At 37.7% G+C, this 27,685-nt stretch overlaps 1 protein-coding gene, 2 long non-coding RNA genes and 2 other non-coding genes across 7 annotated transcripts; 4 read left to right on the top strand and 1 right to left on the bottom strand.

The window, feature by feature from the left end:
* On the top strand, positions 1–9,467 carry LOC128772974 (uncharacterized). The gene is made up of 4 exons (XR_008417130.1): positions 1–66; positions 3,153–3,277; positions 7,246–7,339; positions 8,378–9,467. It is a non-coding gene; the product is annotated as an uncharacterized LOC128772974 (long non-coding RNA).
* On the top strand, positions 7,525–7,601 carry LOC128773359 (small nucleolar RNA SNORD126). The gene has a single exon (XR_008417623.1). It is a non-coding gene; the product is annotated as a small nucleolar RNA SNORD126 (small nucleolar RNA).
* LOC128772975 (uncharacterized) lies at positions 9,436–14,819 on the bottom strand. Its single transcript, XR_008417131.1, has 2 exons — positions 14,735–14,819; positions 9,436–9,715 (listed from the first exon to the last, which is right to left on the bottom strand). It is a non-coding gene; the product is annotated as an uncharacterized LOC128772975 (long non-coding RNA).
* On the top strand, positions 9,532–9,678 carry LOC128773352 (small nucleolar RNA SNORA79). The gene has a single exon (XR_008417618.1). It is a non-coding gene; the product is annotated as a small nucleolar RNA SNORA79 (small nucleolar RNA).
* CCNB1IP1 (cyclin B1 interacting protein 1) lies at positions 11,360–27,685 on the top strand. Of its 3 annotated transcripts, XM_019430612.2 has the most exons (5): positions 11,361–13,239; positions 13,390–13,538; positions 16,475–16,807; positions 23,871–24,204; positions 26,697–27,685. In XM_019430612.2, the coding sequence occupies exons 3-5, from the start codon at positions 16,511–16,513 to the stop codon at positions 26,897–26,899; spliced, it is 834 nt and encodes a 277-aa protein (XP_019286157.2). In that variant the 5' UTR covers positions 11,361–13,239; positions 13,390–13,538; positions 16,475–16,510; the 3' UTR covers positions 26,900–27,685. The 3 variants fall into 3 exon arrangements, with proteins under 3 accessions (XP_053745193.1, XP_019286157.2, XP_019286159.2); XM_053889218.1 differs by lacking the exon at positions 13,390–13,538 and having other exon boundaries at positions 11,360–13,239; XM_019430614.2 differs by lacking the exons at positions 11,361–13,239; positions 13,390–13,538 and adding an exon at positions 13,555–14,938.

Below are 27,685 nucleotides of genomic sequence, written 5' to 3'. Positions count from 1 at the left end.
CTGAGGCCACTTCTCAAAGCCACTTCCTGTCTCTCCACTTAGTCTCTCCGTTTTGGTGGTGGGCTGGTGAGTATGCACTTAATTTTGCTCCCTGATTGTTCTGAATTTCTTTTCCATTTGAGCCCTGTATCCTGATGGCAGGCCTTTTTTTCAAGCAAACATTAGAGTGTGTGTGAGTCACAAGGCGATTAATTTCGGCTGTGTGGAGATTGGGAGAAGGCAGTGAAATGCTCTGCCTGGCTTATTTCCACGTGGGCCTCTGCAGCACTGGGTCTGCCTTCCTTCCCCGAGACCTGGTGACCCAGAAACAACGGACTCTGCTTCATGTACAGAGTCCCCGTGTTCCTGGAAAATACCTGGATTCCTTTTGCTTGGAGGGGAAGGTATTGTTACTATTCTGATGCTGTTTTGACTTAGATCTCCCTGGCCGGAGGGTAGACCTTGGGAAGAGGTTCAGACTAGTACATTTTCTCTCGTGTCTGTAGAGCCCAGGCCCTCACTGGGTTTGTGGGAGCTGTAGCGAACGTTGTTTTTTCCCTGGTCTTTGCTCAGAGCATTCATTATAGCTTTCTTAGTGAGCCTAGGCAGCAAACTCTGAAGTTAGATGATTTTAGTGAGCCCTCAGAGGAGCTCCCAATTTTAATGTCGCCACTGTAGTGAGGGTGCCCTAAAAAGCCTAAGAATTACTAAAGAAAAAATCAGGGGCCTTAGCTCGGGACAAGCCCAAATCAAATTCTAGCATTACAGTTTACTCCTCCAGTGACCTTGGGTAACTCAGTGGACCACTATGAGGTCCCGCTGTTGAAAATCAAAATATACGAAGGCCAGGCATTATAATAAATGTTATATACCTTCTAGAAGTAAGCAGTAAATTTATTTTGGATATATTTTTTCTTATAAAAAGTCTTGCCTGGTGACTTTGAGTGTAAATGGATTCCCTTTTTTTTTTTTCCTCCTTGATATACATTAGTTTGAATACAATGTATGTGTTCATTCTTCCAGGCAGAAGATGTGAAAGAAATAAACTAGTGGATGGAATGTAGTAATAGAATGTTGTAGACTTCTCAAAATCCTTATAATTCTTACACTTTATTGTTAAATTAATGTTATTTTTTTGGAAAGTAATAGTTACATGGTTAAATTAAAAAGGGATCAAAGCGTGTATCATGAAGTCTCCTACGTCGCCTAATTTCTCTACCCAGTAACAGCATTAACAGTTTCTTATGTATACTTTCTGAGATATTTTATATAAGTATAGGCAAATATATGTATTTTACCCTCCCCTCTTACATACTCTACCATGTATCTTTTCCCACTTGAGATTTCCAAATGAATAAAGAACATCCATATTCTTTATGATGGTTACACAGTAATCTAATGTATGTGCATACCATAATTTAAGCTTTATTGGTGAACATTTAGGTAGTTTACAGTCTTGTTGTTAACCCCAAAATGAATAACCTTGTATATAAGTCAGTTGTCACATGCCACAGTTCAGTTGGGTTTGATATAGTTTATAAGGACTCTAAACATGCACTGCTTCCTGTTACTTATATTTATTTTGTACACGGTGATAACTGGAAACCAACCAACACCATAAATGTCCTGATTGAGCAATAAAGGATTTTTTATCAAAAGCAAAACCACGCTGATGGCTTTTATGTGAATGGATCTTTGCCCACTTCAGTTTAAGGGATGGTTTATTTTGCTGTGAACACATTTAATGTTGAGAAGGAATGGCAACATGAACCAGAGAAACCACATGGGCAGAAGGAGCATGTTTCCAGTGTTTACTTAGCAGAATGCATGCTGGATATCTTCCTGAAATAACAGTGTTGAGTGAGTAAACTCATATTTTAGCATTAAGTTAGGGAAAACAAATGTTTTTTTGGGATGAAAATATGCAAAACAAAAGCTTCTGGGAATTCCACCAAAGCTTTTTTATTTATTTATTTTTAAGTCCTAAAAGGCTAAGATCATGTCTTGTGAAACCTCTAGTTTTCCAGTTAGGAATATCTTGGATTTGAAAGTGGACTTATTAGGGATGTGTCACTCCCATTAGGGAGTGACTTTCTGGGCTTCAAGATATTGTGAAAGTGAAATTTTTAGGCAGAATATCCCCATTCCTACTCATTAGCTGGTTGAGCTTGGACACTTAATAGAAACAACATATTAAACAATTTAGTTGCATGTCAGCTACTGTGCAAAGTATTTTATGTTTATTTTACCTCATTTAATCTTCACAACAGCCCTAAGAGGTGGGTGGTATTTGTCCTCATTTTACAGAAAGGGAAACCAAGGCTTAGAAAAGTTGCAAATAGGTGGGGGAGTCAAGCTCCAGTTTTGTCTGACTTCAAAATCCATTATGGGGGCGCCTGGGTGGCTCCGTCAGTTAAGCATCCGACTTCGGCTCAGGTCATGATCTCACAGTCTGTGAGTTCAAGCCCCGCGTTGGTCTCTGAGCTGAGCGCTCAGAGCCTGGAGCCTGCTTCCGATTCTGTGTCTCCCTCTTTCTCTGTCCCTCCCCAACTCATGCTCTGTCTTTCTCCTTCTCTCAAAAATAAATAAACGTAAAAAAAATAAAATATGAAGAGTCTCAAAATTAAAAAAAAAAAATCCATTATGTTAACCACAAAGGTGCCTGCCATTAGTCTCCAAACCATGCTTACAGACCTATAAGATGGAGATGACCTATATTTGCAAAATGAGGTAATATATAGAAAGGGCTTTGTAAATTCTGAGATAGGCAAAGTATTAATGAAATAGATAAAACATCAAGTTAACAGAGTAGACTTTTACTGCCTGTTGTATTCTGATTTCAAGTTATTCTTTCCTGATGTTGTGATCCAAAGCCCTCAGGTAGTATTTCATTTGTGACCCTGGTGAAATAGTTGTCTTTTGGTATGAGCTGCATGGCCCGTCTGTGTTTCTGAGCTCCTCACTTTTATATATGCTCTGAGTGGATTCTGCTTGCACTGAGGTTAAAACCATTGGTATTTTGGGCTAAAATAGCTGACAGTGAGTGAGAAACAAAACTTGGAATCTTTTCTGATAGTAGTGCCTTATAGAGCTATCTCTAAAAGAGAACTATGCCAAGTGACAGTGTAGCATTTAATTCCTATGCAGAATTTTGTGTTTTCCTTTTGCTTCAGGTTGAAGATGGAATCCATGGAGGAATGCAGGCCTGGGTCTTCAAAAGCCTATGTGCCAGCCCAGAAGTAGCACTGTGAAATCATCTGTAACATCAATCAAGTGGGCTTGGATTTGGACATTCTCGGTAGGAATGGTTAAAGGCTGATGGGACCATAAAGCAAGTACTTGGAACTTTGACTAAGATAATGCCTTAAAGTATTCTCTGTGTCCCATGAATATGTGTCTTTTCTATCTCAGAAAGATAGGTTCTTTAAATTACTGTTGTATCCCATAATCCTAGGCACACAGTGGGCATTGAGTAATTGGCATGGAACTGAATAGGCAATTGTCATCTTAGAAGCCTCAGATTTGGTATTATCAGTTTGTAGTTTATATCAGGTTTTCATGAAGCATCTGTTCCCATACATAAAATGTATGTTTTGGCCATGAATACCAGTACTTAGAAGCTTTTACTTCTCACAGGGGACAAAATGAGTGGGTCATTGGTAGTTTATGGGGTATTTATAAAATATTTACTTGAGTTCCCTAAATGCTTAGTAATTATGAAATGGCCTTCATTGGTAGAATGCCATTGGTAGAACTGTAGAAACCTTGCACTTCATGTCTTATTACTTATGTTCCCTTAGTTAATCTAATATGCTGGTCATCTGAAAACAGCCTTAAATAATTAAAGTGTTATTCAACTGTCAGATGGGAGTAAAATAACACTTTGATTGTATCTCTCAGGTACTTAAACCACCTCAGTTTCTTTCTGACCTACTGAGCCAGTATGTCATTCTCATTATATGCTAAAACCAACCATCTTCTGTAACTCTGCTTCCTATTTCTTGTAGGAAGAAGCATGGTGAAGTGGACAGAACTGAATTTAAATCCTCTTTAAAAAAAAATGTTTATGTACTTATTTTAGGGGGGGAGGGTCAGAGAGAGAATCGCAAGCAGGCTCCACATCATCTTGCAGAGCCTGATGTGGGGCTCGATCTCAGAACTCTTGAGATCATGACTGGAGCTGAAATCAAATGTCTGGAGGCTTAACTGACAGCTACCCAGGTGTCCCTAAATCTTAGGTCTTAATAGCTCTTAGTAGCTAGTTAATTTAATTTCTCTAAGCCTCAAATTTAACAATAAATATGGGATAATAAAGTTTGAGTGAAATGATTTTTAAAGTTTCTGACAGAATAGGAATTTGTTTTAAGCTTATTTATTTTGTGGGGTGCCTGGGTTAAGCCTCTGGCTCTTGATTTCGGCTCAGGTCATGCACTCATGGTTCTTGGGATCGAGCCCATTGTTGGGGTCTGTGCTGACATTGGGGAGCTTGCTTGGGATTTTCTCTCTCCTTTCACGATCTGCCCCTCCCCCACTCATGCTCTCTCACTCTCTTAAAATAAATGAATAGACATTAAAAAAATTTATTTAGAGAGAGAGTGTACCTGTGTATGCACAAGAGGGGAAGGGGATGGGTAGGTAGAGAGTGAGAATGCCAAGCATGCTTCGCACTATCAGTGTGGAACCTCACATGGGTCTTGAACCCAGGAACCATCAGATCAAGACCTGAGCTGAAATCAAGAGTTGGATGCTTAACCTATTGAGCCACCCAGGTGACCCCAGATAATAGGAATTTTTAAGAATGTTAGATACTACTTACCTTTCTGTCACCTTATTTTAGTCATACCCATCCTTTAAGGCACTGCTATCCAACAGAATTTTCTGTGATGGAAGTGTTCTATATTTGTATTCTGCATGGTAACCATTAGCCACACGTGTTTATTGAGCAATTAAAATGTGACTGAGGAATTTAATTTAAAATTTAACAGCTGTATGTGGTGTTACCTGTTGGGTAGTGCAATTTTTTTCTTGTGATGAGAATTATTTAATTTTTTTTAATGTTATTTTATTTTTGGGAGACAGAGAGAGAGAGAGAGACAGAACATGAGCGTGGGGAGGGTCAGAGAGAGAGAGGGATACACAGAATCTGAAGCAGGCTCCAGGCTCTGAGCTGTCAACACAGAGCCCTGATGTGGGGCTTGAGCTCACCAACCTTGGTATCATGACCTGAGCTGAAGTCAGGTACTTAACCAACTAAGCCACCCAGGCGCCCCTTTTAAGTTTATCTATTTTGAGAGAGGCAGAGTGTGAGTGGGGGAGGGGCAGAGAGATGGAGACTCACAAGCAAGGCTCTGTGCTGTCAATGCAGAGCCCAATGCTAGGCTCGAACTCAACAAACTGTGATCATGACCTGAGCTCAAATCAAGAGTTGGACACTTAATTAACTGAGGCACCCAGGCACCCTATGATGAGAACTTTTAAGATCTCTCTTAGCAACTTCCAAATATACAATATGGTATTATTTTAAGGCTCATTCAAGATACATAACTTTTTTCTTCATGAAGACTACTATGACCAATGATTCTTATTTATTTTTTTTTAACTTTTTTAAATGTTTATTTTTGACCCAGAGAGAGACAGAGCATGAGTGGGGGAGGGGCAGAGAGAGAGGGAGACACAGAATCCAAAGTAGACTCCAGGCTCTGCGCTATCAGCACAGAGCCCGACGCGGGGCTCAAACTCACAGACCGCAAGATCATGACCTGAGCTGAAGCCAGACGTTCAATCGACTGAGCCACCCAGGCACCCTGACCAATGATTCTTATTTTTAAGAATCCTTGCTATACCACTTTTTGGTACTTCCCATGGGCATTAATCTGCATCAGTCTTGTATTTCTAACTAGATTGTATCTGAGGTTATGGATTTTAAAATCTTCACATTGTTGTATGAAAAGGAACATAATAAAAATATAATAGTTTTAGTAAGTTTTAGATTATCATTAAATATAATAATACAAGAAACTTTCTAGTTAATAATAGGGAATAGTCTGAAGATTGCCTGCAGTGATGAGCTTTGTGTCTAGGCTTTCACCTGAAAGTTAGATTACACTGGAGCCTTGGAAGAGGAAATTATGCTTTCTTATATTGCCATCTTGTGGCTGCCTTGGGTTCTAAATGATGCTAATTCAATTTTGCTATGTCAGGAAAGTTTTCTTTAGTTTGTTGTGATAAATTTTTACCAAAAGTAAACGTTAAATACAATCAGCATTGTCTCATGAAATTGAAACATGCTTTGAAAAAAAAGTTAACTATTTTGGATTACCTTCTCTCTCTCTCTCTTTTTTTAAGTGTGCTCCATGCCCAATGTGGGGCTTGAACTCAAACCTTGAGATCAAGTTCCATGTTCTACTGACTGAGTAAGCCATGGGCCCGAGATTACCTTATTTATTTTATGAGTTCCTGGCTCTTTCCTTCTTTTTTCTTTTTATTAAAAAAAATTTGTTCATTTTTGAGAGAGAGAGAGATAGAGAGAGAGACAGACAGAGCATGAGCAGGGTAAGGGCAGAGAAAGAGGGAGACACAGAATCTGAAGCAGGCTCTAGGCTCCGAGCTGTCAGCACAGAGCCTGACACGGGACTTGAACTCACAAACCGTGAGATCATGACCTGAACTGAAGTCAGATACTTAACTAACTGAGCCACTCAGGCGCCCTTTTTTCCTTTCCTTATTTTTTCTTTCTTTCTTTCTTTTTTTTTTTTTTAAAGGATTTTGTGAATCTAATGACTGGTTACAAGTATTTTCTGTAGTTGAACACCCTGTGGACTTGGAAAGGTTGGCAGTAACCCATGTCATTTATGCCCCATCTCACTGAATTTGTTCTCATAACTGCAAAGCTCTGGTTGCAGCCAGCACATGGCTCCTTCCTTTTCCATACTGTTCTCTTATTGTGAGACTCTGGACATGTAACTTTTGGAGTTTGGTTAAACTTATTGTACAGTTTTACCCAAACTTTTAAATTTATACAAGAATCTGAGCTTGTGTAAGAAGTCCTGTCCTAATGTGATACTGAGTTTGGGCATTTGGGCATTTCATGCCATTCATTCTCCAAATAGATGGGTCAATTTATATTACTGGTTGGAGATTGATACAAAGAATGGTTTCCCTTGAGGTTAATTTTCCTTGAGGCTATAGAGATGTGGCTTGGGAGTAGGCTGGTATGCATTCAAGTCCTGTAATCATAACCTTTATTATTTACTCTTTATTTTTCAGAGATGATGCATTTGGAAAGATGATATGCAGGTAGTTGGTAGATCGTGTGGTTCAACTAATTTCTAGATAGAAGCTGATGGATTTGATACCAGAGGTAAGTGTAAAAGAAAAGTCTTTTTACTTGATTTGGATTTCTAATCATCTACTAAGTTTTGGGGCTCAGTGTCCTTAGTGGCTGGAATTTGGTAGTTTGAAAAAACCTTAGTTCTAACCTTAAGAGTGTCCTCCTAGTTTAGAGACGGGGAGCCTGTGGTGGTTTGCCCTTCATCAGTCACCTACAGTTTGCCATGATGAAATGCATGTTAAGTCCGTGTTTCAGCTGATCACCCTGATTAAACACATGCTCTGAGCAGACTAAAGCTAGGGCAAACACCTGGAGTTGAATTCTGCTTCTTGGAATTCTTACTGGGATCTAGCCCCCCAGTCCCAGGTAAATCTTAAATCTTTGAATTACAGATCTGACACTACAATACTTTGTTGTGTGCTTTGACCTTTTGTGATATCTTTTTGAGATAGATAGAACCAGGGTCAAGAATCTTCCTCAGTGTAAACATTCAAACACTACAGAAAAAGCACTGATAACTGGTATAATTCTATCACCCACTTTACTTGGCGGTTTTTAACTAATCACTATTTTATTAATTTATATATAAGATTAAGAGGATTTCAGAGTTGGTTCAGTCAATTTTGTCAGGATCATAAAATGCAACACTAAATAGTCACTTAAAAGTTCTGATACAGGTTTACCTTTTTTGAAATGGAAGGATATTCAAGATACATTGAGTTAAAAACAAGTTATAGAGCAGTGTGCCTAATCCCTTTTATGCTTAAATATTTTCATATATTTATGTTTACTTCAGAAATTTTTTGAAAGGATATACTCAATACTAGGGATTATTGTTTCTAGAATTGGATTCTAAGGGTGATCCTGTTACCCTGTGTTTTCTGACTTTATTATATTCATGTATTGTATTAATTGAACCTACACAGAACAGGCTTCTATTCTTTTTATCTGTGCCTGCATGCTTCAGAGAATGGGGTACATCTGAGGGAGAAATACAGGAAATGCAAATAATCCAAAGTAACATTAGTACTTGAAATAGCTTTCAGCTTTGGCTATGTCTTTTTGCAGCAATGACGTTTCAGGAGACCAAAACTAGATCTGAGTCTGACTTCTTTCCCAGCTTGGAATTCTTGGGTGTTCTAAGTCCTGGATATACAACAGATGATGACAACATTTTTTTTTTTTTTTGTGGTAAGGCTTATGTTGAAGCTGAGAAGCTTTGACAGACATATGAATCTTTGAAAATTCAACTTTGTGGCTTCGTGGCCAGCTGCTAAGTTGCTACAGATTTAATTTTTTAAAAGGTCAAAGATGTTGAGGTAGCATAGTATATTATGCATAGATTCTGGAGTGAGACTGAGTTCAAACCAATCCTTTGTCACTTAACAGCTATGTAACCTTGGCAAGTTTCTTAACATCTCAGTGTCTTAATATCTTATGAGAATAATAGTGCCAGATTCAAAAGAATAGTATGTCACTTTGAAGATTAGATAATAAATTTGTGGGCTTAGAACACTGCTTAAGCATATCGTGATTGTTCAATAGATATTATCTGTTTTTTTTTTTTTTTTATTGATGTTTATGATTCAGATAGAGACAGTGCAAATGGGGGAGGGGCAGAGAAGGAGGGAGACACATAATCTGAAGCAGGCTCTAGGCTCTGAGTTGTCAGCATAGAGCCCGATATGGGGCTCCAACCCATGAACCATGAGATCATGACCTGAGCCGAAGCTGGGCACTTAACCGACTGAGCCACCCAGGTGCCCCTAGATATTAGCTGTTTTATCATCAAAGTCCATGTGCATATTTATCTTAAACTATTCTACCTGGTGGTTTCTGACATCTTTACCTCCAGCACACAAAACCTAATTTAAAGTTCTAGAATTATGGTAGTAAGTATGATAATCAGGACTAGTGTGTATCTCTATGTGACTGTTCCAATAACATTTCTTTAGTTGATTGATCTTGTTTTGGCACAGAGTTATTTATCATCCTATTCCTCATTTTGTCTTAGCTGGAGCAGATGATACTTGATGGTTCATTTAGCTCTTAATTGACTTTTTAAAAATTTAGATGTAGTGATTCCTATTAAGACTGACTTGAAAAAAAAAGAATGACTTAATATCTTTATTTTTATAAATGTTTCTTAAAACATTTATTAAAACATTCTTAAACATTAAAACATTCTTAAAACATTTATTAAAGTGGTTGGAGATAAATTTTGATGGCTGTTCCTCTCACTGCTTAGAGCTTAGGTAGTGAGATTTTAGTCCATCATATATCCAAGCTGACTTGTTTTCACTCAGGGCACCATGGGGATGGGTTGGCCGTCCGTTAGTGTCTTCTGATTTTTGCGGAGTCAAACAATTACAAAGCAGGTGGTGATTCTAGGTTAAGACAATGTACCTGTGATTGAAAAATAAAACAAAACTAACATTAAAACATAAGGATGTGTAAGTTTATTGACAATCCTTTGACTGCAATAGTATTTGAATAGCACTGACCTAGGGCTATGAAAGAAAGTGGTTTAGTAAATTGAGAATTTCTGAAACAATAACTGAAGTCATTCATGTTTACATTTTAAGTTGTTTAATCATTTTGTACTGATGAGTTTCTACTGATCAATTTTCTACCGAGTGGTTGCTTACACATTTTAGGTTAGTATTAAAAATGTATTTTTCGGGGTACCTGGGTGGCTCAGTCAGTTAAGCGTCCGACTTCACCTCAGGTCATGATCTCACGGTTTATGAGCCCTGCATTGGGCTCTGTGCTGATAGCTCAGAGGCTGGAGCCTGCTTTGGATTCTGTGTGTTTTTCTCTGCTCCTCCCCTGCTTGTGCTCTCTCTCTCTCAAAGAATAAATAAACATTTTTAAAAAATGTATTTTTCTTCACAGCATGAAAGTAGATGGAAATTAAAGATGGAAACAGACTTTTCTCCTCAGAAAGGGTTTATAGAATCAACTTGCAGGGTGTCTGGTGGCTCAGTTGGTTAAGCATCCGATTTCAGCTCAGGTCATGAGCTCGAGGTCCGTGAGTTCGAGACCTGCATTGGGCTCTGTGCCAACAGCTCAGAACCTGAGACCTGCTTCGGATTATGTGTCTCCCTCGCTCTCTGCCCCTCCCCGACTCATGCTCTGTCTCTCTCTCAAAAATAAACATTAACAAAAATTTTTTAAAAGAAATGCAAGAAAATTAGTTAAAAAAACCTTGCAAAAATGTAAGAGGCAGGAAGAGTAAAATATTTTCTTTCATCATTCTTAGATTCTTTGCTAGATTGTAAACTCCATGAAAGCAGGAAAACTTCCTTATCTGTAATGCCTGGCTTAGAGTAGATACGCAAAAATATGTGAAGTGAAACCTCCATTAGATATTTTTTTAAGTTCCTGGAAAATGGCACCCTTTTTAATGGCATTTTGGCAAGACATTTACATGTAATAATTGGGACTTAAATTTTGCCTCTGATGAAAAATGTATATATAGGTACATTGTATATATAGGTACATCTGGGTACCAGTGAGTCTACCTAAAAGTCTTAATACTTGGGGTGCCTGGCTGGCTTATTGGTAGAGCATGCTGCTCTTGATCTTAGTGTTGTGAGTTCAAGACCCAAGCTGGGTGTAGAGATTACTTTGATTATGATGCTTGATCCTTTAAGGGTCAATGAAGAATGGCTGCCAAAACAAACTGGGTTTGAGGAATAATTATATAAAAGCTTATATTTATGTATGTATGTATGTTTATTTATTTTTCTGAGAGAGAACCAGCAGCAAAGGGGGAGAGAGAGGGGGACAGAAGGTCCAAAGTGGGCTCTTTGCTGACAGTATAGAGTCCAGTGCAGGGCTTGAACTCATGAACCATGAGATTATGACCTGAGCTGAAGTCGATTGAAGTCTTAACCGACTGAGCCACCCAGGCACCCCAAAAGCTTACTGATATTTAATAGGATATCTTTTATTATGAGCATTTTATTTATAGCCTTAATTGGACATTTATCATTGATTTAAGTTTTACAGAGCACTCAGGTATGGTTAAAAAGTCATTATTTCTGCTTTATAGTTAATGTTGAAATACTTATAATTGTTTTGGCTAAATTATACTGTAAAGAATTTTTTGCCCTACATAGTATATTTATATCCCTGAGGATATATTTTACTTGCAAGGGATATAACATACAAATTCAGGTATTGGAAGTCTAGTACTTATCCCTGTGATTTGAAATGGGATTTAATACTCATACTAGAATTATAGAAATGGTATGTCACTATAATAACTTGTTAGAATTTGAAATCTAATTTTTAGATTAGGATTCTTCCATTAAAATGAATATAAGTATCAAATTAGTTTAGAGTAGATCATGCTAACATTCTAAGATTCAATGATAACAGGAGAGATTACTATTTTGAAATTTTTAGAGCAATGTGGTATATACTCCGTATAGCTGATAGATACTTAATATCTACCCAAGATCAATATCAAACTTTATGATAAAAAAATCATTTTTGAAACGTGAAGATAATCTGTAATTAAATGGTATAAATAATGCGTAAGCACAAATTATAGAGTTTATCCAGATCCTTATATTAGGAAGAATGGATCAAACATCTATAAATGAAAAGCAAAACTTTAAACCTATAGAAAAACAAGGAATATGATGACATTGGAATAGACTTAAGCACCAAAAGGAAAGATTGATAAATTCGTATATAGTAAAATTAAAACTTAGGTTTACATACCATGTAATCAACAAAGGACTCCAAAGAAATATAGAAATGATCAAAGGATATGAATGAGTAATTCACAGATGAGGGTCTCTGAGTAGTCAGTCACCTGAAAAGATGCTTAATCTCACTAATAATCAAAGAATTGGCATGTTAAAACATTGAGATGCCATTTTACTGCCATCATAAGGGCAAAAATGAAAACAAAACCATAAAAATGACACTTGCATATGTTGCTAAGTCTGAAGCAGTGTGCTCTCGTTTTTGCTGGTGGTAGTGAAATTTATTTGAAGTTGATTATACACAAATCCAGTCTCTGGGTATTATGTTCTATAGGAATTCTTGTCATGTGTATTCAAGAAAACATGTATAGAAAGTTTATTGAAGTATTGTTTTTAATTTTAAAAACCTGGAAGAAATGTCCATTAGAAGAATGGATAAATTGTGGTAAATTTTTAGAATTTGGCTGTTAAAATGAATTAGTGAAAGGTATGTGTATTAACATGACTACATGTCAAAAACAGTTAATAAAATAGCAAAGTGATGCATACTATGATAAGTAGTTTTAGGACATGCAAAATAAGATTTTAGTAGTTTAAGGACATGCAAAACAAGATTGATATATACATATATACTAAAAGTATAAAAGCATGCATGAGAATGATAAATACCAAAATCTGGCTTGTTTACCTCTGGAGAGGTAGAAGAAAATGGGGAGGCTTCAGTTATATTTATAATATGTTACTTCATTTAAAAGAAAATCAAATGTGAGAAAGATTTCAGTTTATTAAAGCTGCATGATGGTCATTTGTCACATTTTTTGTATGCTTGATATTTAATAATAAAAACCAATATTTAAAAAAAAATTTAATGTTTATTTTTGAGAGAGAGGGACAGAGTATGAGTGGGGGAGAGGCAGACACAGAATCCAAAGCAGGCGCCACGCTCTGAGAGGTCAGCAGAGAGCCTGATCTGGGGCTCAAACTCACAAACCGGGAGATGATGACCTGAGCTGAAGTCTGATGCTTAATTGAGCCATCCAGGTACCCCAAAAACCAGTATTTTAAAAAGTTCTGTTTGGTGGATGGGTCTCTGTATCTCAGCCTTGATTGATTTTAGTAATCTCATCCCCAGGAGCCCTCCAGAAAACAGCCAGTGAAGGCAGTGAAAGGTTTGCCATAACAAGAGGACACAATGCCACTAAGAAGGAGGTTAGTTCAGTTCCTGGTGTTCCAGATAACTGGGATACTAAGTCTTTGTAGCCCCCTGCCCCTTTTTATTCTATCCGGCAAAATTTTGGCAAAAAAAAGTATACATACACACACATACACACCCACATAATATGTATATTATTCTTACAGGCTTTTAGCCAAATGGGTTGGAAATGTGAAACTGACTCTAGAGGAAACTTGAGACTGACTTTGAAACTGACTTAGTTTTGAAACCCTAAGGTTTGGGGAATCAATGGTCTTGATGAAGAAGCAGGAAGAGATCATGTTGCAGTACAAAGGTAAGTTAGATCACAAAGTTAGGTATTGGTTGAATTTGAATGCTTTGTGTTTTCTAACTTTAGATTCTACACTTTTGTAGTATATTTGGCATAATTAAAATCAGGAAATGCATAAACTGCTCAGATATGCAAAAGAGATGTTAGGGGTTTACACATGAACACCCACTTTTGTTTGAATCCGGTTTGTACACCAGAATTAAGTTACCACTGTAAACTCTCAGACGACATTTTAGGAAATGTATATAAAGGCCAAGAGGACCCTTTCTAATTACTGTGAACAAGTTGGAAGTAGACAGAAAACTAGCCAAAAGTTGTGTAATTAGGATAGGTTTTGTTTGAAGAAGAAAGGGTTAGTATTAGAGATTTACAACCCATAAAGGGGTTTACAGGGCTTTGGTGTCCATTGTGTAGTATCTGTTACTACACATTATGCGGACAGGTGGCTGCAAAAGACAGCATTAAGGCTTGTATTCTGAGGACCCCTCAAGCCCTCTTCAGCTTAGTTTCTAATATGAATTCCAATAGGCTTCTATAGATTGAGCAGAAGACCACGCAGGTTACACAGAACAGAAAAGAAATTGGCAGGTGACAGCATTAGGGTAAAACAGGCACAAACATTTAAATAATTAAAAGTAGGTCCAGGAGAGCACACAGGTAGATCACCTCAAAAAAGCTGTGACCCCTGATCCTCTCCCTTCATTTCAGGCCCTGTAATAAATGTTGGTAACATCATAAACTAAGGAAAAGTTCTATTTTTAAATGTATCTAGAAGATATGTGAAAGCTATAAAGATCCCTGTACCAAGATGGATAAAAAGTAAAATGGCAGAACTAGAATGTGGAGGTGATAGCTATCCAATTACGGGCATCACATTTCCGGGACTTTTTCCTACTTAGGAAGTATGTGCTGCCCAGCCTGTCATCCCCAAGTGTTTCTAGGACAAACACGCCTGTGTACTCAGAGGTTCTGTTAGCTTCTCAACTGCCTCTGGCCCCCCTGCCTGCTGTTACCTGGGGAGACTGACCTCAGCTGTTACACCCAGGAGGGCTAGGATGTTAACTCTTCTGCCATTCGAGGGCAGTGAAGGGAACTCAATGGCTGTATCCATTGGGCTCCCAAGCGGGAAACCTAGACCACACTACGTGAGACTCGCACCCTCACAGCGCCTGATATGCGCCTGCGCCGGGAATACGTACCCAACCAAGTCTGGGTGCCACAGCCTGACCGGTCCCAGGATCCCGAGCCGTACGAAGCCCTGTGCCCAGTACCCGGCAGGCTCCGGGGCAACCCCGCGCGTGCGCTCTCAGATGTAGTAAGAGCCGCAGGGCGAGCTCTCCCTACAGTAGTTGTGGAATTGTGGCGGCAACGGTGTTTTCCCGCGCTTTATCTGGGCGCCTCAGGTTAGATATTTTATTTGTATTATTATTATTTTCTCCGTAGACCGCAGGAAGCAGGCCAACAACTCCAGAGTGAAGTTTCTGTGAGTCTAATTCTCAAAAACTTGGCCCTCGGTAACTTGGACAGCTCACTAAATTGGCTTTATTCCCTCAGTCAGGGAAAATTGGGAATTAGCCGCTCCCCTCGCTTTGCCCGAGAAGGCTCTGGTTCCAAACGTCCCAGCTTTTCTGCTCGCCCCATGCCTATTAACCCTGCTGAAGGTAAAATAAGCCTTATAACTCCGGCTGCAAGGTGCCATTTACCTTTGGAGCCTACCTCAGCGGGTACTTTGGGGATAAAGGTGTCAGAGCGTCCTCGTCGACCCCTGTGACTGAGGCAACATTCTTGACAGAATTTATCGGTTGATAAATGTGAACATTTTTCCTTGGTGTATAACTGACGTGTCACAATTATTTCTTACAGTATATGATTTTGATATATCCACAATATTGCTGTCCAGTCTCGGTTAGTAAAACTCCAGTGAGAGTGGATGCTATATTGAAAAGTAACCTAAAAGTATTTATTTAGTTTTACATTTAAAAAAAAATTGCAAGGATAGCATTCAATAGTATTTGTATTAATATTGAATGCTATCCTTGCAATTTGTTTGCAAGGAATTGTTTGATGATAAAGCAGCTTTTTTTTTTTTTTTTTTCAACGTTTTTTATTTATTTTTGGGACAGAGAGAGACAGAGCATGAACGGGGGAGGGGCAGAGAGAGAGGGAGACACAGAATCGGAAACAGGCTCCAGGCTCCGAGCCATCAGCCCAGAGCCTGACGCGGGGCTCGAACTCACGGACCGCGAGATCGTGACCTGGCTGAAGTCGGACGCTTAACCGACTGCGCCACCCAGGCGCCCCTAAAGCAGCTTTTATACAGTTGTTCAGGTTTCATAATAGTCATTTGCTTGGACGAATTAAATTATTTTAATACTAGCAGATTACTACCGGCTTTTTAGTTAAGGCAATGCAGGTAAAGAATCTGAGAAGTCCATGTATTATGAAAAACCTAAAAATGTAACTTAAAAGACACTTTGCACTAAAGAATGGTTGAAATCAGTGCCTGGACTTAAGTCTGCCAAGTGTGAGAAGTGATACTAAAATATGCTAGCAAACTATGGACGGTCATAAATTTGGCTTTTTTATTTAGGTATTGAGGAATGGCGAAGGGCGTAATTAACTTTTATTTGTTTGTACTTTGCAAAATGTTCCTAAACTTTATTTTCTACGTACATACTATTTTTGGCTTTAGTAAGATTTGGACCACTAGTGTCTTTAATTTGTTTCTTTAAAATTCTTTTTCATGGACTTTCTAGCGGTTTACACAAAAGAACACAGTTAATATTGAGTGAAATCAATGTAACATTGATAATAATTACAAAAACAATAAAATACATTATTTTATCATAATTAAATGAAAACATGGTCTGTTTATTTACTATTTATTTCATTTTCACTAAAAGTTGACTTATTTGGCCTTTTCATTTACCCCTTATTAGGATTCTTTTCAGCATCTGGAGACCTCACTTTCTATTATGTCTTTGTGTGAAGACATGCTGCTTTGTAATTATCGCAAGTGTCGTCTCAAACTCTCTGGTTATGCGTGGGTCACTGCCTGCTCTCACATCTTCTGTGATCAGCATGGCAGTGGTGAGTTTAGTCGTTCACCAGCTATCTGCCCTGCCTGCAACAGTACCCTTTCTGGAAAGCTAGACATTGTCCGCACAGAACTCAGTCCATCAGAGGAATATAAAGCCATGGTATTGGCAGGACTTCGACCAGAGATTGTGTTGGACATCAGCTCCCGTGCACTGGCCTTCTGGACGTATCAGGTTAGTGCTTAGGCTAGTTTTTCTGGACAGTATGATTGGAGGCATGTGAAATCTTCTAATGTTTTTCCTTCACTGTGTTTGTATTTATTTTTTGTGAATATATAGAAAACTTTCTTTTTAATAATTTTTTTTTTCAAAAGTAATATGTTTAGGGGTCCCTGAGTGGCTCAGTTGGTTAAGCATCCAGCTTTGGCACAGGTCATGATTTTGTGGTTTGTTGGTTTGAGTCTCACGTCAGCTCTGTGCTGACTGCTGGGAGCCTGGAGCCCGCTTGGGTTTCTGTGTCTCCCTCTCTCTCTGCCCCACCCCTGCTCATGCTCTGTCTCTGTCTCTCTCCCAAAAATAAATAAACACTAAAAAAAATTTAAAAAGGTCATATGTTTACTTTTGGAAATCCAAAGGGAAGAAAATTAAAAAATCACCCATAATTCCATAACTTGGAGATCATTGTTGATATTTTTGTGTATTACTGGACTTTTTTTTGTGCATAAATATGTTTTACATATATATATTTTTTGTCCCAAAGTAGGATAATATCAGTTAAAGCTGACAATATATTATGATTACTAGAATATTTTAGTATTTTTAAATTAGTTATTTTATAATCATAATTTTAATAGTTGTGTCATAAATTACTTCCAAGTTATAAAAAAATGTGATGAGCATTCTTATCAAATTCACGTATTTAATTATTTGCTAATATTAAATTCCTGAAAGTGGATGAATACATATTTCAAAGTTCTAAAAATTGCAGTTAATTAATTTAACTTTTAAAAGATTTTATTTTTAAGTAATCTCTCTGCTCAATGTGAGGCTTAAACTCACAACCCTGAGATCAAGAGTTGCATGCTTTACCGACCGAACCAGCCAAGTGCTCCCCAAATTGCAGTATTTTAAAATTGTCCTCCAGTTAGGACATTTTGTGTCCCTTAAATGTATGAGGGTGCCTGATTGTTCATATTTCTACTCACCAATTAGATAATGAGTAGAGTAAAATCTTGTTTAAATATGCACTTCTTAGATGATGGTTAGCTGAAAACATTTTCTTGTATGTTTTCATGTATTTTTATCAATTGCCTGTTTTAGTTTGCTTATTTCACTTGCTGTAGGTTTTTTCCCTATTGATTTGTAAGAATTCTCTCTCTCTTTTTTAATGTTTATGCATTTTTGAAAGAGAGACATAGCATGAGTCGGGGAGGAGCAGAGAGAGGGAGACATAGAATCTGAAGCAGGCTCCAGTCTCTGGGCTGTCAGCACAGAGCCCAACGTGGGGCTTGAACTCACAAACTGTGAGATCATGACCTGAGCTGAAGTCAGATGCCCAACTGACTGAACCACCCAGGTACTACAAGAATTCTTTATATGTATGTAATTCAGATATTGCAAGATATTATCTCTTTTTTTATTTATCTTTTATTAGTCTTTTTTTTGATATAATAGAAATGTCTCATAATTTTTTTCTAGTTTATTAAAACCACTGTGATGAGCATCCTTATTACCAAGTTCACATCCTTAACTCATGATTTCTGGTACCTTCTTAGAAAGACTTTCCTGTGGAGAACTTTAATCGTGTCCTTGAGTATATTGTATATCTTGCATATACATTTATAATGCTTTTTAAAGATTTTGCTTGTCAACAAGTTAATCCTTTCATTATATTTTTCTGGGTAAGGCATCCCTCTTATATGCTCCTGTATCTTATGTGTACTTTTATTGTATTATTTATATGGTATTATAATTATCTGCATACTTGTTCATGTCTTCTAGTTGGGAGAGTTCTTTATGTCAAGTTTTGATACTTTATCTCTGGGTCCTGAGTGACCATCATAGTTACTGGTCTTAAGTCTCAGTAAATATTTATTGACTGAATGAATAGACACTATATCTTAAAGTGGATTCCTATTTGGGGGATAGTACTGATTGAACATGAATGTGTTACTGTTTTCATCTTTTCAAATATGGTAGAAAGCAGTGAATGAGTAAGGTAGTCAGAAATAAATTTTTTTTTTTCCTATTTAGTTATTCAACAAATATTTTCTGGAAACATTTATATTTCATGCACCTTCTTAGGTACTGAGTATACAGTAATGAACAAAATGTATGAGTTTCAAGAAGGCTACGGTTTAGTGGTGATAAAGATTAAAAAACCCCAGACATTTATAATTGTAATGTGTACATTATAAGGAAAGTACAGAGTGCTGTGGGACTACATAGAAGGGACTGGTAACCCAGACTTGGTGGAGTTACATCACGCTATATTGAATGGGCAAATTAAAAAAAAATTTAGAGGTGAGTGGTCATATTTCATTCTTGTCAATATATAAAGGATAGTGAGTCCAAAGATAAGCTAAAATTTGTGTCTGTATATAGTAGTTGTATATGTGTAACAAACTTAATGGCTTAATCAACAAATTTAGTGGCTTAAAACAACATGTTTATTATCTCAGTTTGTATAGGTCAAGAGTTCAAGCATAGACTCTGCTCAGATTCTCAAAAGTATAATCAAGGTGTTGACAGGGGCTACAGTATGGCCAACTGAGGAAAGATCTGCTTCCAAGCTCATGCTCTGGCAGCATTCACTTCCTAGTGGCATGTGAAACTGAGGGCCATATTTTTTGTTTTTTAAAAGGATTTTATTCTTTATTTTATTTTTTAAATTTTTTAATGTTTATTTGCTTTTGAGAGAAAGAGAGACAGAGGTGTGAGTCGGGGAGGGGCAAAGAGAGGGAGACACAGAATCTAAAGCAGGCCCCAGGCTCTGAGCTGTCAGCACAGAGCCTGATATGGGGCTCGAACTCACAGACCATGAGATCATGACCTGAGCTGAACTCGGGCGCTTACCTGACTGAATCCTCCAGATGCCCCGAAGGGACTTTATTTTTAAAGCAGTTTTAGGTTTATAGCACAATTAAGAGGAAGATGGAGAGATTTCCCATATATTTGTTGTCTTCGATACATGTATAGTCCTCCATTATCAACATCTGCCACCGCGATGGTACATTTGTTTTAAATGATGGACCTACATTGACATGTCACTATCATCCAAAGTCCATAGTTTACATTAGGGTTCTCTCTGTGCTATATATATGCTGTGAATTTGGACAAATGTATAATGACTTATATGCACCATGATAATATCCAAAGTAGTTTCACTGCTCTAAAAATCTGTGCACCAACTTTATCCCTCCTTTCCCCTAACCCCTGGCAACCACTGATCTTTTTACTATTTCCATAGTTTTGCCTTTTTCAGACTGTCACACAGTTGGAATCCTACAGTTTGTAGTCTTTTTCATTGGCTTCTTTTTTTTTTTTAAATTTTTTAAGGTTTATTCATTTTTCATAGATCGACAGAGGCAGAGTGTGAGGCGGGGAGAGGCAGAGAGGGAGACACAGAAGCTGAAGCAGGCTCAGGGCTTTGAGCTGTTGGCACAGAGCCCGACGCAGGGCTCGAACTCACAGACCGTGAGATCATGACCTGAGCTGAAGTCTGACGCTTAACCGACTGAGCCACCCAGGCGCTCCATTGGCTTCTTTAACTTAGTAATAGTCATTTAAATTTTCTCTGTTTTTTCATGTCTTGATAGTTCATATCCTTTTAATGTTAATACTATTCTGTTGTTAGATTTTACACAGTTTATTTATCCACTCACCTCTGAAGGACAATTTGGTTGCTTACAAGTGTTGGTAATAATGAATAAAGCTGCTATAAACATTTGTGTGCAAGACATGTTTTCAGTTCCTTTGGATAAATACCAGAGAGCATGATTTCTGGATTGTATAGTAAGAGTATGTTTGGTTTTATAAGAAACTGCTGTCTTATAAGAAATCTGTCTTCCAAAATGGCTGTAACTTTGCATTCCTACCATCAATGAAGGAGAGTTCCTTTTGCTCCACATCCTTGCTAGTTATCAGTGTTCTGGATTTGGGCCATTCTAATAGGTGTGTAGTAGTATCTCGTTTTAATTTGCATTTACCTGATAACATGATATGGGATATCTTTTCTTTTTTTTAATTTTATTTTTTAAAATTTACATCCAAATTAGCATATAGTGCAACAATGATTTCAGGAGCAGATTCCTTAATGCCCGTTACCCATTTAGCCCATCCCCCCTCCCACAACCCCTCCAGTAACCCTCAGTTTGTTCTCCATATTTATGAGTCTCTTCTGCTTTGTCCCCCTCCCTGTTTTTATATTATTTTTGTTTCCCTTTCCTTCTGTTCATCTGTTTTGTGTCTTAACGTCCTCATGTGAGTGAAGTCATATATTTGTCTTTCTCTGCCTGACTAATTTCACTTAGCATAATACCCTCCAGTTCCATTCACGTAGTTGCAAATGGTAAGATTTCATTCTTTTTGATTGCTGAGTAATACTCCATTGTATATATATGTATACCACATCTTTATCCATTCATCCATCGATGGACATTTGGGCTCTTTCCATACTTTGGCTATTGTTGATAGTGCTGCTATAAACATGGGGGTGCATGTGTCCCTTTGAAACAGCACACCTGTATCCCTTGGATACATGACTAGTAGTGCAATTGCTGGGTTGTAGGTATTTCTATCTTTAGTTTTTTGAGGCACCTCCATACTGTTTTCCAGAGTGGCTGCACCAGCTTGCATTGCCACCAACAATGCAAAAGAGATCCTCTTTCTCCACATCCTCGCCAACATCTGTTGTTGCCTGAGTTGTTCATGTTAGCCATTCTGACAGGTGTAAGGTGGTATCTCATTGTGGTTTTGATTTGTATTTCCCTGATGATGAGTGATGTTGAGCATTTTTTCATGTGTCGGTTGGCCATCTGGATATCTTCCTTGGAGAAGTGTCTATTCATGTCTTTTGCTTATTTCTTCACTGGATTATTTGATTTTTGAGTGTTGAGTTTGATCAGTTCTTTATAGATTTTGGATATTAACCCTTTATCTGGTATGTCATTTGGAAAAAGCTTCTCCCATTCTGTCGGTTGCCATTTAGTTTTGCTGATTGTTTCCTTCACTGTGCAGAAGCTTTTTATTTTGATGAGGTCCTAGTAGTTCATTTTTGCTTTTGTTTCCCTTGCTTCTGGAGACGTGTTGAGTAAGAAGTTGCTGCGGCCAAGATCAAAGAGGTTTGTGTCTTCTTTCTCCTCAAGGATTTTGATGGCTTCCTGTCTTACATTGAGGTCTTTCATCCATTTTGAGTTTATTTTTGTGTATAGTGTAAGAAAGTGGTCCATCCAGGTTCATTCTTCTGCACGTCACTGTCCAGTTTCCCAGCACCACTTGCTGAAGAGACTGTCTTTATTCCATTGGATATTCTTTCCTGCTTTGTCAAAGATGAGTTGGCCATATGTTTGTGGGTCCATTTCTGGGTTCTCTGTTCTGTAACATTGATCTGAGTGTCTGTTCTTGTGCCAGTACCACACTGTCTTGATGATTACAGCTTTGTCGGGATATCTTTTCATATGCCTACTTCACATCTGTTTATTTTCTTTGGTGAAATGTCTATTAAGGTTTGTGACTTTTTTTTTTAAGTTTTTTTTTTTTTTTTTTTTTTTTAAATTTTTTTTTTTCAACGTTTTTTATTTATTTTTGGGACAGAGAGAGACAGAGCATGAACGGGGGAAGGGCAGAGAGAGAGGGAGACACAGAATCGGAAACAGGCTCCAGGCTCCGAGCCATCAGCCCAGAGCCTGATGCGGGGCTCGAACTCACGGACCGCGAGATCGTGACCTGGCTGAAGTCGGACGCTTAACCGACTGCGCCACCCAGGCGCCCCAAAGTTTTTAATGTTTATGCATTTTTGAGACAGAGAGAGACAGAGTGTGAGCAGGTGAGGGGCAGAGGGAGACAAGAATCAGAAACAGGCTCCAGGCTCCGAGCTGTCAGCACAAAGCCTGATGCGGAGCTTGAACTCACAAACTGCAAGATCATGACATGAACTTAAGTCAGCTGCTCAACTGACTGAGCCACACAGGTGCCCGCCCCTGTGACTGATTTTTTAAGTTGGATTATTTATTGTTGAGTTCTAAGAGTTCTTTGTATGTTTTGGATAACAGACTTATCATGTCTTTTTTTTTTTTTTTCTTTTTCTTTGAGAGAGAAAGCGTGGGGGGGCAGAGAGAGAGGGAGACAGGATCCGAAGGGGGCTCGAACTTATAAACCATGAGATCATGACCTGAGCCGAAGTTGGATGCTTAACTGACCAAGCCACCTAGGTGCCCCCAGATATTTTCTCTCAGTCTATGGCTTGTCTTTTCATTCTCTTGACATTGTCTTTTGCAGAGCAGAAATTTTCAACTTTAATGAAATCTAGCTCATCAGTTCTTTCTTTCACAGATTGTGCCTTTTTGTGTTGCATCTAAAAAGTCACCATTAAACCCAAGATCATTTAGATTTTCTCCTCTGTTATCTTATAGGAATCTTATAGTTTTGTGTTTACATTAGTTCTGTGATCCATTTTGAGTTAATTTTTGTGAAGGTTGTGTACAGTCTTATGTTTAGATTCATTATGACCTCAGTATTGTGCTGGCTGTTGCTCAAAGGCTGTACTCAATTACTTGCCTTGGCCTTTGCAACATGGCTACTTGCTTTTACAAAGCCAGCAAGAGAGTGTGCTAAGGCCGACTTTATAGTCTTATGTAATGTCAAGCAGCATCTTTTCATTTTACCTGTATTCTTGTCACAGCTTCTGCCCACATTGTAGGAGACAATCTAAGTACAAGGAGACAGGGATAATTGGAGACTATCTTATCTGTTCTCCATATTATGGATTACTTGAAATATGACATTCATATTTTTTAAAAATACTAAGACTACATGTCACTTTTCAGGGTTAGATAGATACTTTTGTTGGTATAATGGTAGCAGTTTGAGAATATTCCTCCAGAGTTTTTTCTTATGCGTTTAGTGACATGGTGTATTATTTTCTATAGTAACCATCCAATTGTACATCTAGTTTGCTTCTTAATCTGGTTCTAAATGTTAAATTAGTAATGTCCTGGTGTAAATCTTTTTGTGTAAAGTTTTATGATATATAACTTTGTACTTATTACCTTAAAAATCTCCTTTTCTCTCGGGGCAGGTACATCAGGAGCGTCTCTATCAAGAATACAATTTCAGCAAGGCTGAGGGCCATCTGAAACAGATGGAGAAGATATACACTCAGCAAATACAGAGTAAGGATGTAGAATTGACCTCTATGAAGGGGGAAGTCACCTCCATGAAGAAAGTGCTAGAAGAATATAAGAAAAAGTTCAGTGACATCTCTGAGAAACTTATGGAGCGAAATCGTCAGTATCAAAAGCTCCAAGGCCTGTATGATAGCCTTAGGCTGCGAAACATCACGATTGCTAACCAAGAAAGTATGCTGGAACCATCCATGGTTGCACAATCTGGTGTTTTTGGCTTTCCATTAGGTAAGAAAGGACATATAATATCCAATAACTGTTCTTTAAATCTTTCACATTGTGTTCTGCACAGTTCTAGAAAGTCAGTGGAGACTCCAAAGGCCTAGAGTGGTGATAGGTTCCAGATTCCTTATCCAGGTCTAAACATGTACATCTTTGCTTTTATTTATTTTTATTTGCTTGTGGTTAAGTTACATCTTCATTGTAAACAGTAAATCTCTTCAAAATAGTTTGCAAATTGATACTTTAAGTGAAAAGCTGTTTCCTTGCAGTAATATTAGTTGCCAGTTTTTGATTCCTTACTAAGGACTAGATACTGTTATAATATTACATATATTCATTTTATTTTTAAAACTTCGTGAAGTAGTTATTACCCTTATTTTACAGATGAGAAAACTGAGGCACAGAAAGTTTCAGTAAATTAGTTAAGTTACAGAACTATCTTCAGAGCCCACACTCAACCATTTCCTATCCTCAAGAAGTCCATGTTTCATTTTCTTTCACATGGCAATACTGATTGCACAGTACTTAAGTTATTGTTGGTTTGCTTTTGTTCATTCATCAAGTATTTATCAAACATACTTCATGTACTAGTCTGCTAGACATAATCCTAGGCAATGAAAATATAAGGATTATGCAGATAGGATTCCTGCTTTCTGGAAGTGCACAATCTAGGAAGTTACCAGTTCTTTTCTGCTTGTTAGGTGCCTTGACAGATACAATGAAACTCCTGTCTCTTCCTGAGTTCTCTTTATACTATTCTTGATATAATAGAATCCAAGTGATTTTTGCTATGCTATTAGTATAAATTAGTTTTGGAATGTAAAAAAGTGAAGTTTCATGTGCTTAATTTCCTAAATACATGTTTTTTGAATTACAGCCTGAGGAAAAACATTTAGTAGGGGAAGAGATGTCCTAGAAAAGGCAGGAAGTAATAAGGTGAAGAATATCAGATATAAGAATTGAAGCAAAAACAAGTTTTTGCTTAAATTTCAGTTAATCATAATTATAATTTAGTCAGTGTTATTGTATATTAACATTATAGATATTTTTTCCTTGTTACAATCCATATTTATGTTGATTTCTTTATATTCATCAGTTCTTTCCTGTTTCACTTTATATGCACACTTAACCTTTTTTTTTTTAACTTTTTTTTTTTTAATTTATTTTTGAGAGAGAGAGAGAGAGAGAGTGAGAGACAGAGTGCAAGCAGGGGAGGGGCAGAGAGAGGGACACACAGTCTGAAGCAGGCTCCAGGCTCTGAGCTGTCAGCACAGAGCCCGATGTGGGGCTTGAACTCACAAGCCGTGAGATCATGACCTGAGCCGAAGTTGGACGCTTCACTGACTGAGCCACCCAGGTGCCCCTTAACCTTTCTACATTTATCTCTTGTTACAGCTGTTGGCTTGAAGCATGTTTATAGTCAGCATTCTCTTTTAGTTACATACTCCATTTAAAACTTGTAGAAGCCAAAGAATGGTTTAGTGGAAGTTGTTAAATGTTTATTTAATCAGATCTATTGTCTGATTTTTTTTTTTTTTCAACGTTTTTTTTTTTTTTTTTTTTATTTATTTTTGGGACAGAGAGAGACAGAGCATGAACAGGGGAGGGGCAGAGAGAGAGGGAGACACAGAATCGGAAACAGGCTCCAGGCTCCGAGCCATCAGCCCAGAGCCTGACGCGGGGCTCGAACTCACAGACCGCGAGATCGTGACCTGGCTGAAGTCGGACGCTTAACCAACTGCGCCACCCAGGCGCCCCTGATTTTTTTTTTTTAATGTTACTCTAATCTTGGACTGTGAGTATGTGCCAGTTTTTCATAGTTGATATATATTTCCTGTTTATGGCAGTATTTTAAAAAAATTTTATTCTAGAGGCTCCTGGTGGCTCAGTCAGTTAAGCGTCAGACTCTTGATTTTGGGTCAGGTCATGATCTTATGGTTGTGAGACTGAGCCCTGCATTGGGCTCCTCACCAGATGAGCATGCTGAAGATTCTCTCACTCCCTCTGTATGTACCCCCCTTGCTAGGTGCACTCTCTCTCTCTCAAAAATAAAATAAAAGTAAGTAAATAAATAAAATTATTCTTAAAGAACCTGGGACAAAAGGCTTTATACACACGCGTGCATGCATGCGCGCGCACACACACACACACACACACACACACACACTATTCCTTTGAAGTAGATTACATAGATAATGAATGAAATTATGAATTGTAAATTCTGGCTATGCTAAAAACATTTCACTGTAAAATTACTTTTGGTGATGAGTTCATAGCTACTGGAAAGTGCATCACAGCAGAAGGTATAGTATATACTGTGGTTGGGGGAGGGAGTAGGAGCCATCATAACCCTTTTCTCTATCCAATATTAAGTTTATATTTTACTGTCTCATAGGAATTGATTCTGTTAAAATATTTATTAAATGAATTTTGTTTTTTTGTACCTAAAGATCTGTAAGCAAATGGATGCTTAAGTTTTCCCCTTATTTTTTTCCTAGGGAACAACTCCAAGTTTCCTTTGGACAGTACACCAGTTCGAAATCGGGGTGGTGGAGATGGAGATTTTCAGTTCAGACCATTTTTTGTGGCTTCTCCCACAGCACCTGAACCCAGCAACAGCTTTTTTAGTTTTGCCTCCCCAGGTCGTGAAGTAGAGCAGCAGCAAATCTCTAGCAGGGCCTTTAAAGTGAAAAGAATTTAGCTCATTTTACACAATGTTTCTCTTATCACTTTCAGTGGTCTCATTTAGCAAATTACCTTTATTCTAGTTAGGGTAGGAGTCCCCATCATTGTGCTGTTATATTTTTATGAGAGACTCAGTGTCTGTAGGAATGGCTTTAGAGTCTAGTTTCTTTTTCTGTTTCCATTATTTAAGACATGAGCATTATATTAAACTCAATTTTATTGTGAACTGTTAAGTTTTCACCAGCAATGAAAAGGGTATAATATTTTTGACTGTTTTGTGGATCACCATTTGTTTTCTTTCTGGACTACATGCTTATTTATGATGTATGTGTATATAAGCACTGTGGTATATGTCTACATGTCACTTTGGGTTCTGGTATTTATGCATATATGTATATATGTGTTCCTTTATATTGGTATTTTGCTGTGTTTGCCAGTGTATTTATAAGAAGATTTTGGTCTCTGGAAATGGCAGGTGAATCTGTAGCTCGTTATTTGGCCATGTATATCTATTTGTATATATTTATTTATTTGCCCTTGTGTTAGTTTGTGGAGGTGTGTTCATGTCAGTGAATGAGAGTACAATTTGATGCATGTATATGAAGTCATATTTCTTTTTTAAAATGATTCATATTGATAAAGTTATTTTGTAAAGTTGATTTTTGGCATTTATTTTAAAATGAAATTACTTTTTCTTTACCCTTTTGCCAGCCGTTGCCTTGGGCCTACTTACGCAGAAAATTTAAACAATATATTATTGATCTCAAGAGATTATATTAATTAAAATACTTTTAAAGATTTA

The sequence above is a fragment of the Panthera pardus genome, unplaced genomic scaffold (assembly GCF_024362965.1).
Source record: "Panthera pardus isolate Hobbes unplaced genomic scaffold, ASM2436296v1 HiC_scaffold_24, whole genome shotgun sequence".
Lineage (NCBI taxonomy): Eukaryota > Metazoa > Chordata > Mammalia > Carnivora > Felidae > Panthera > Panthera pardus.
The sequence above is the reverse complement of the archived record's forward strand: the minus strand, read 5'-3'. Positions and strand labels throughout refer to the sequence as shown.

Bases quoted from the DNA above. Each gene is read 5' to 3' on its own strand.
- CCNB1IP1 (XM_053889218.1), top strand. From the start codon at position 16,511: ATGTCTTTGTGTGAAGACATGCTGCTTTGTAATTATCGCAAGTGTCGT. The intron at 16,808-23,870 runs GTTAGTGCTTAG...CTCTCGGGGCAG, and splicing joins TGGCCTTCTGGACGTATCAG to GTACATCAGGAGCGTCTCTA. The intron at 24,205-26,696 runs GTAAGAAAGGAC...TTTTTTTCCTAG, and splicing joins TGTTTTTGGCTTTCCATTAG to GGAACAACTCCAAGTTTCCT.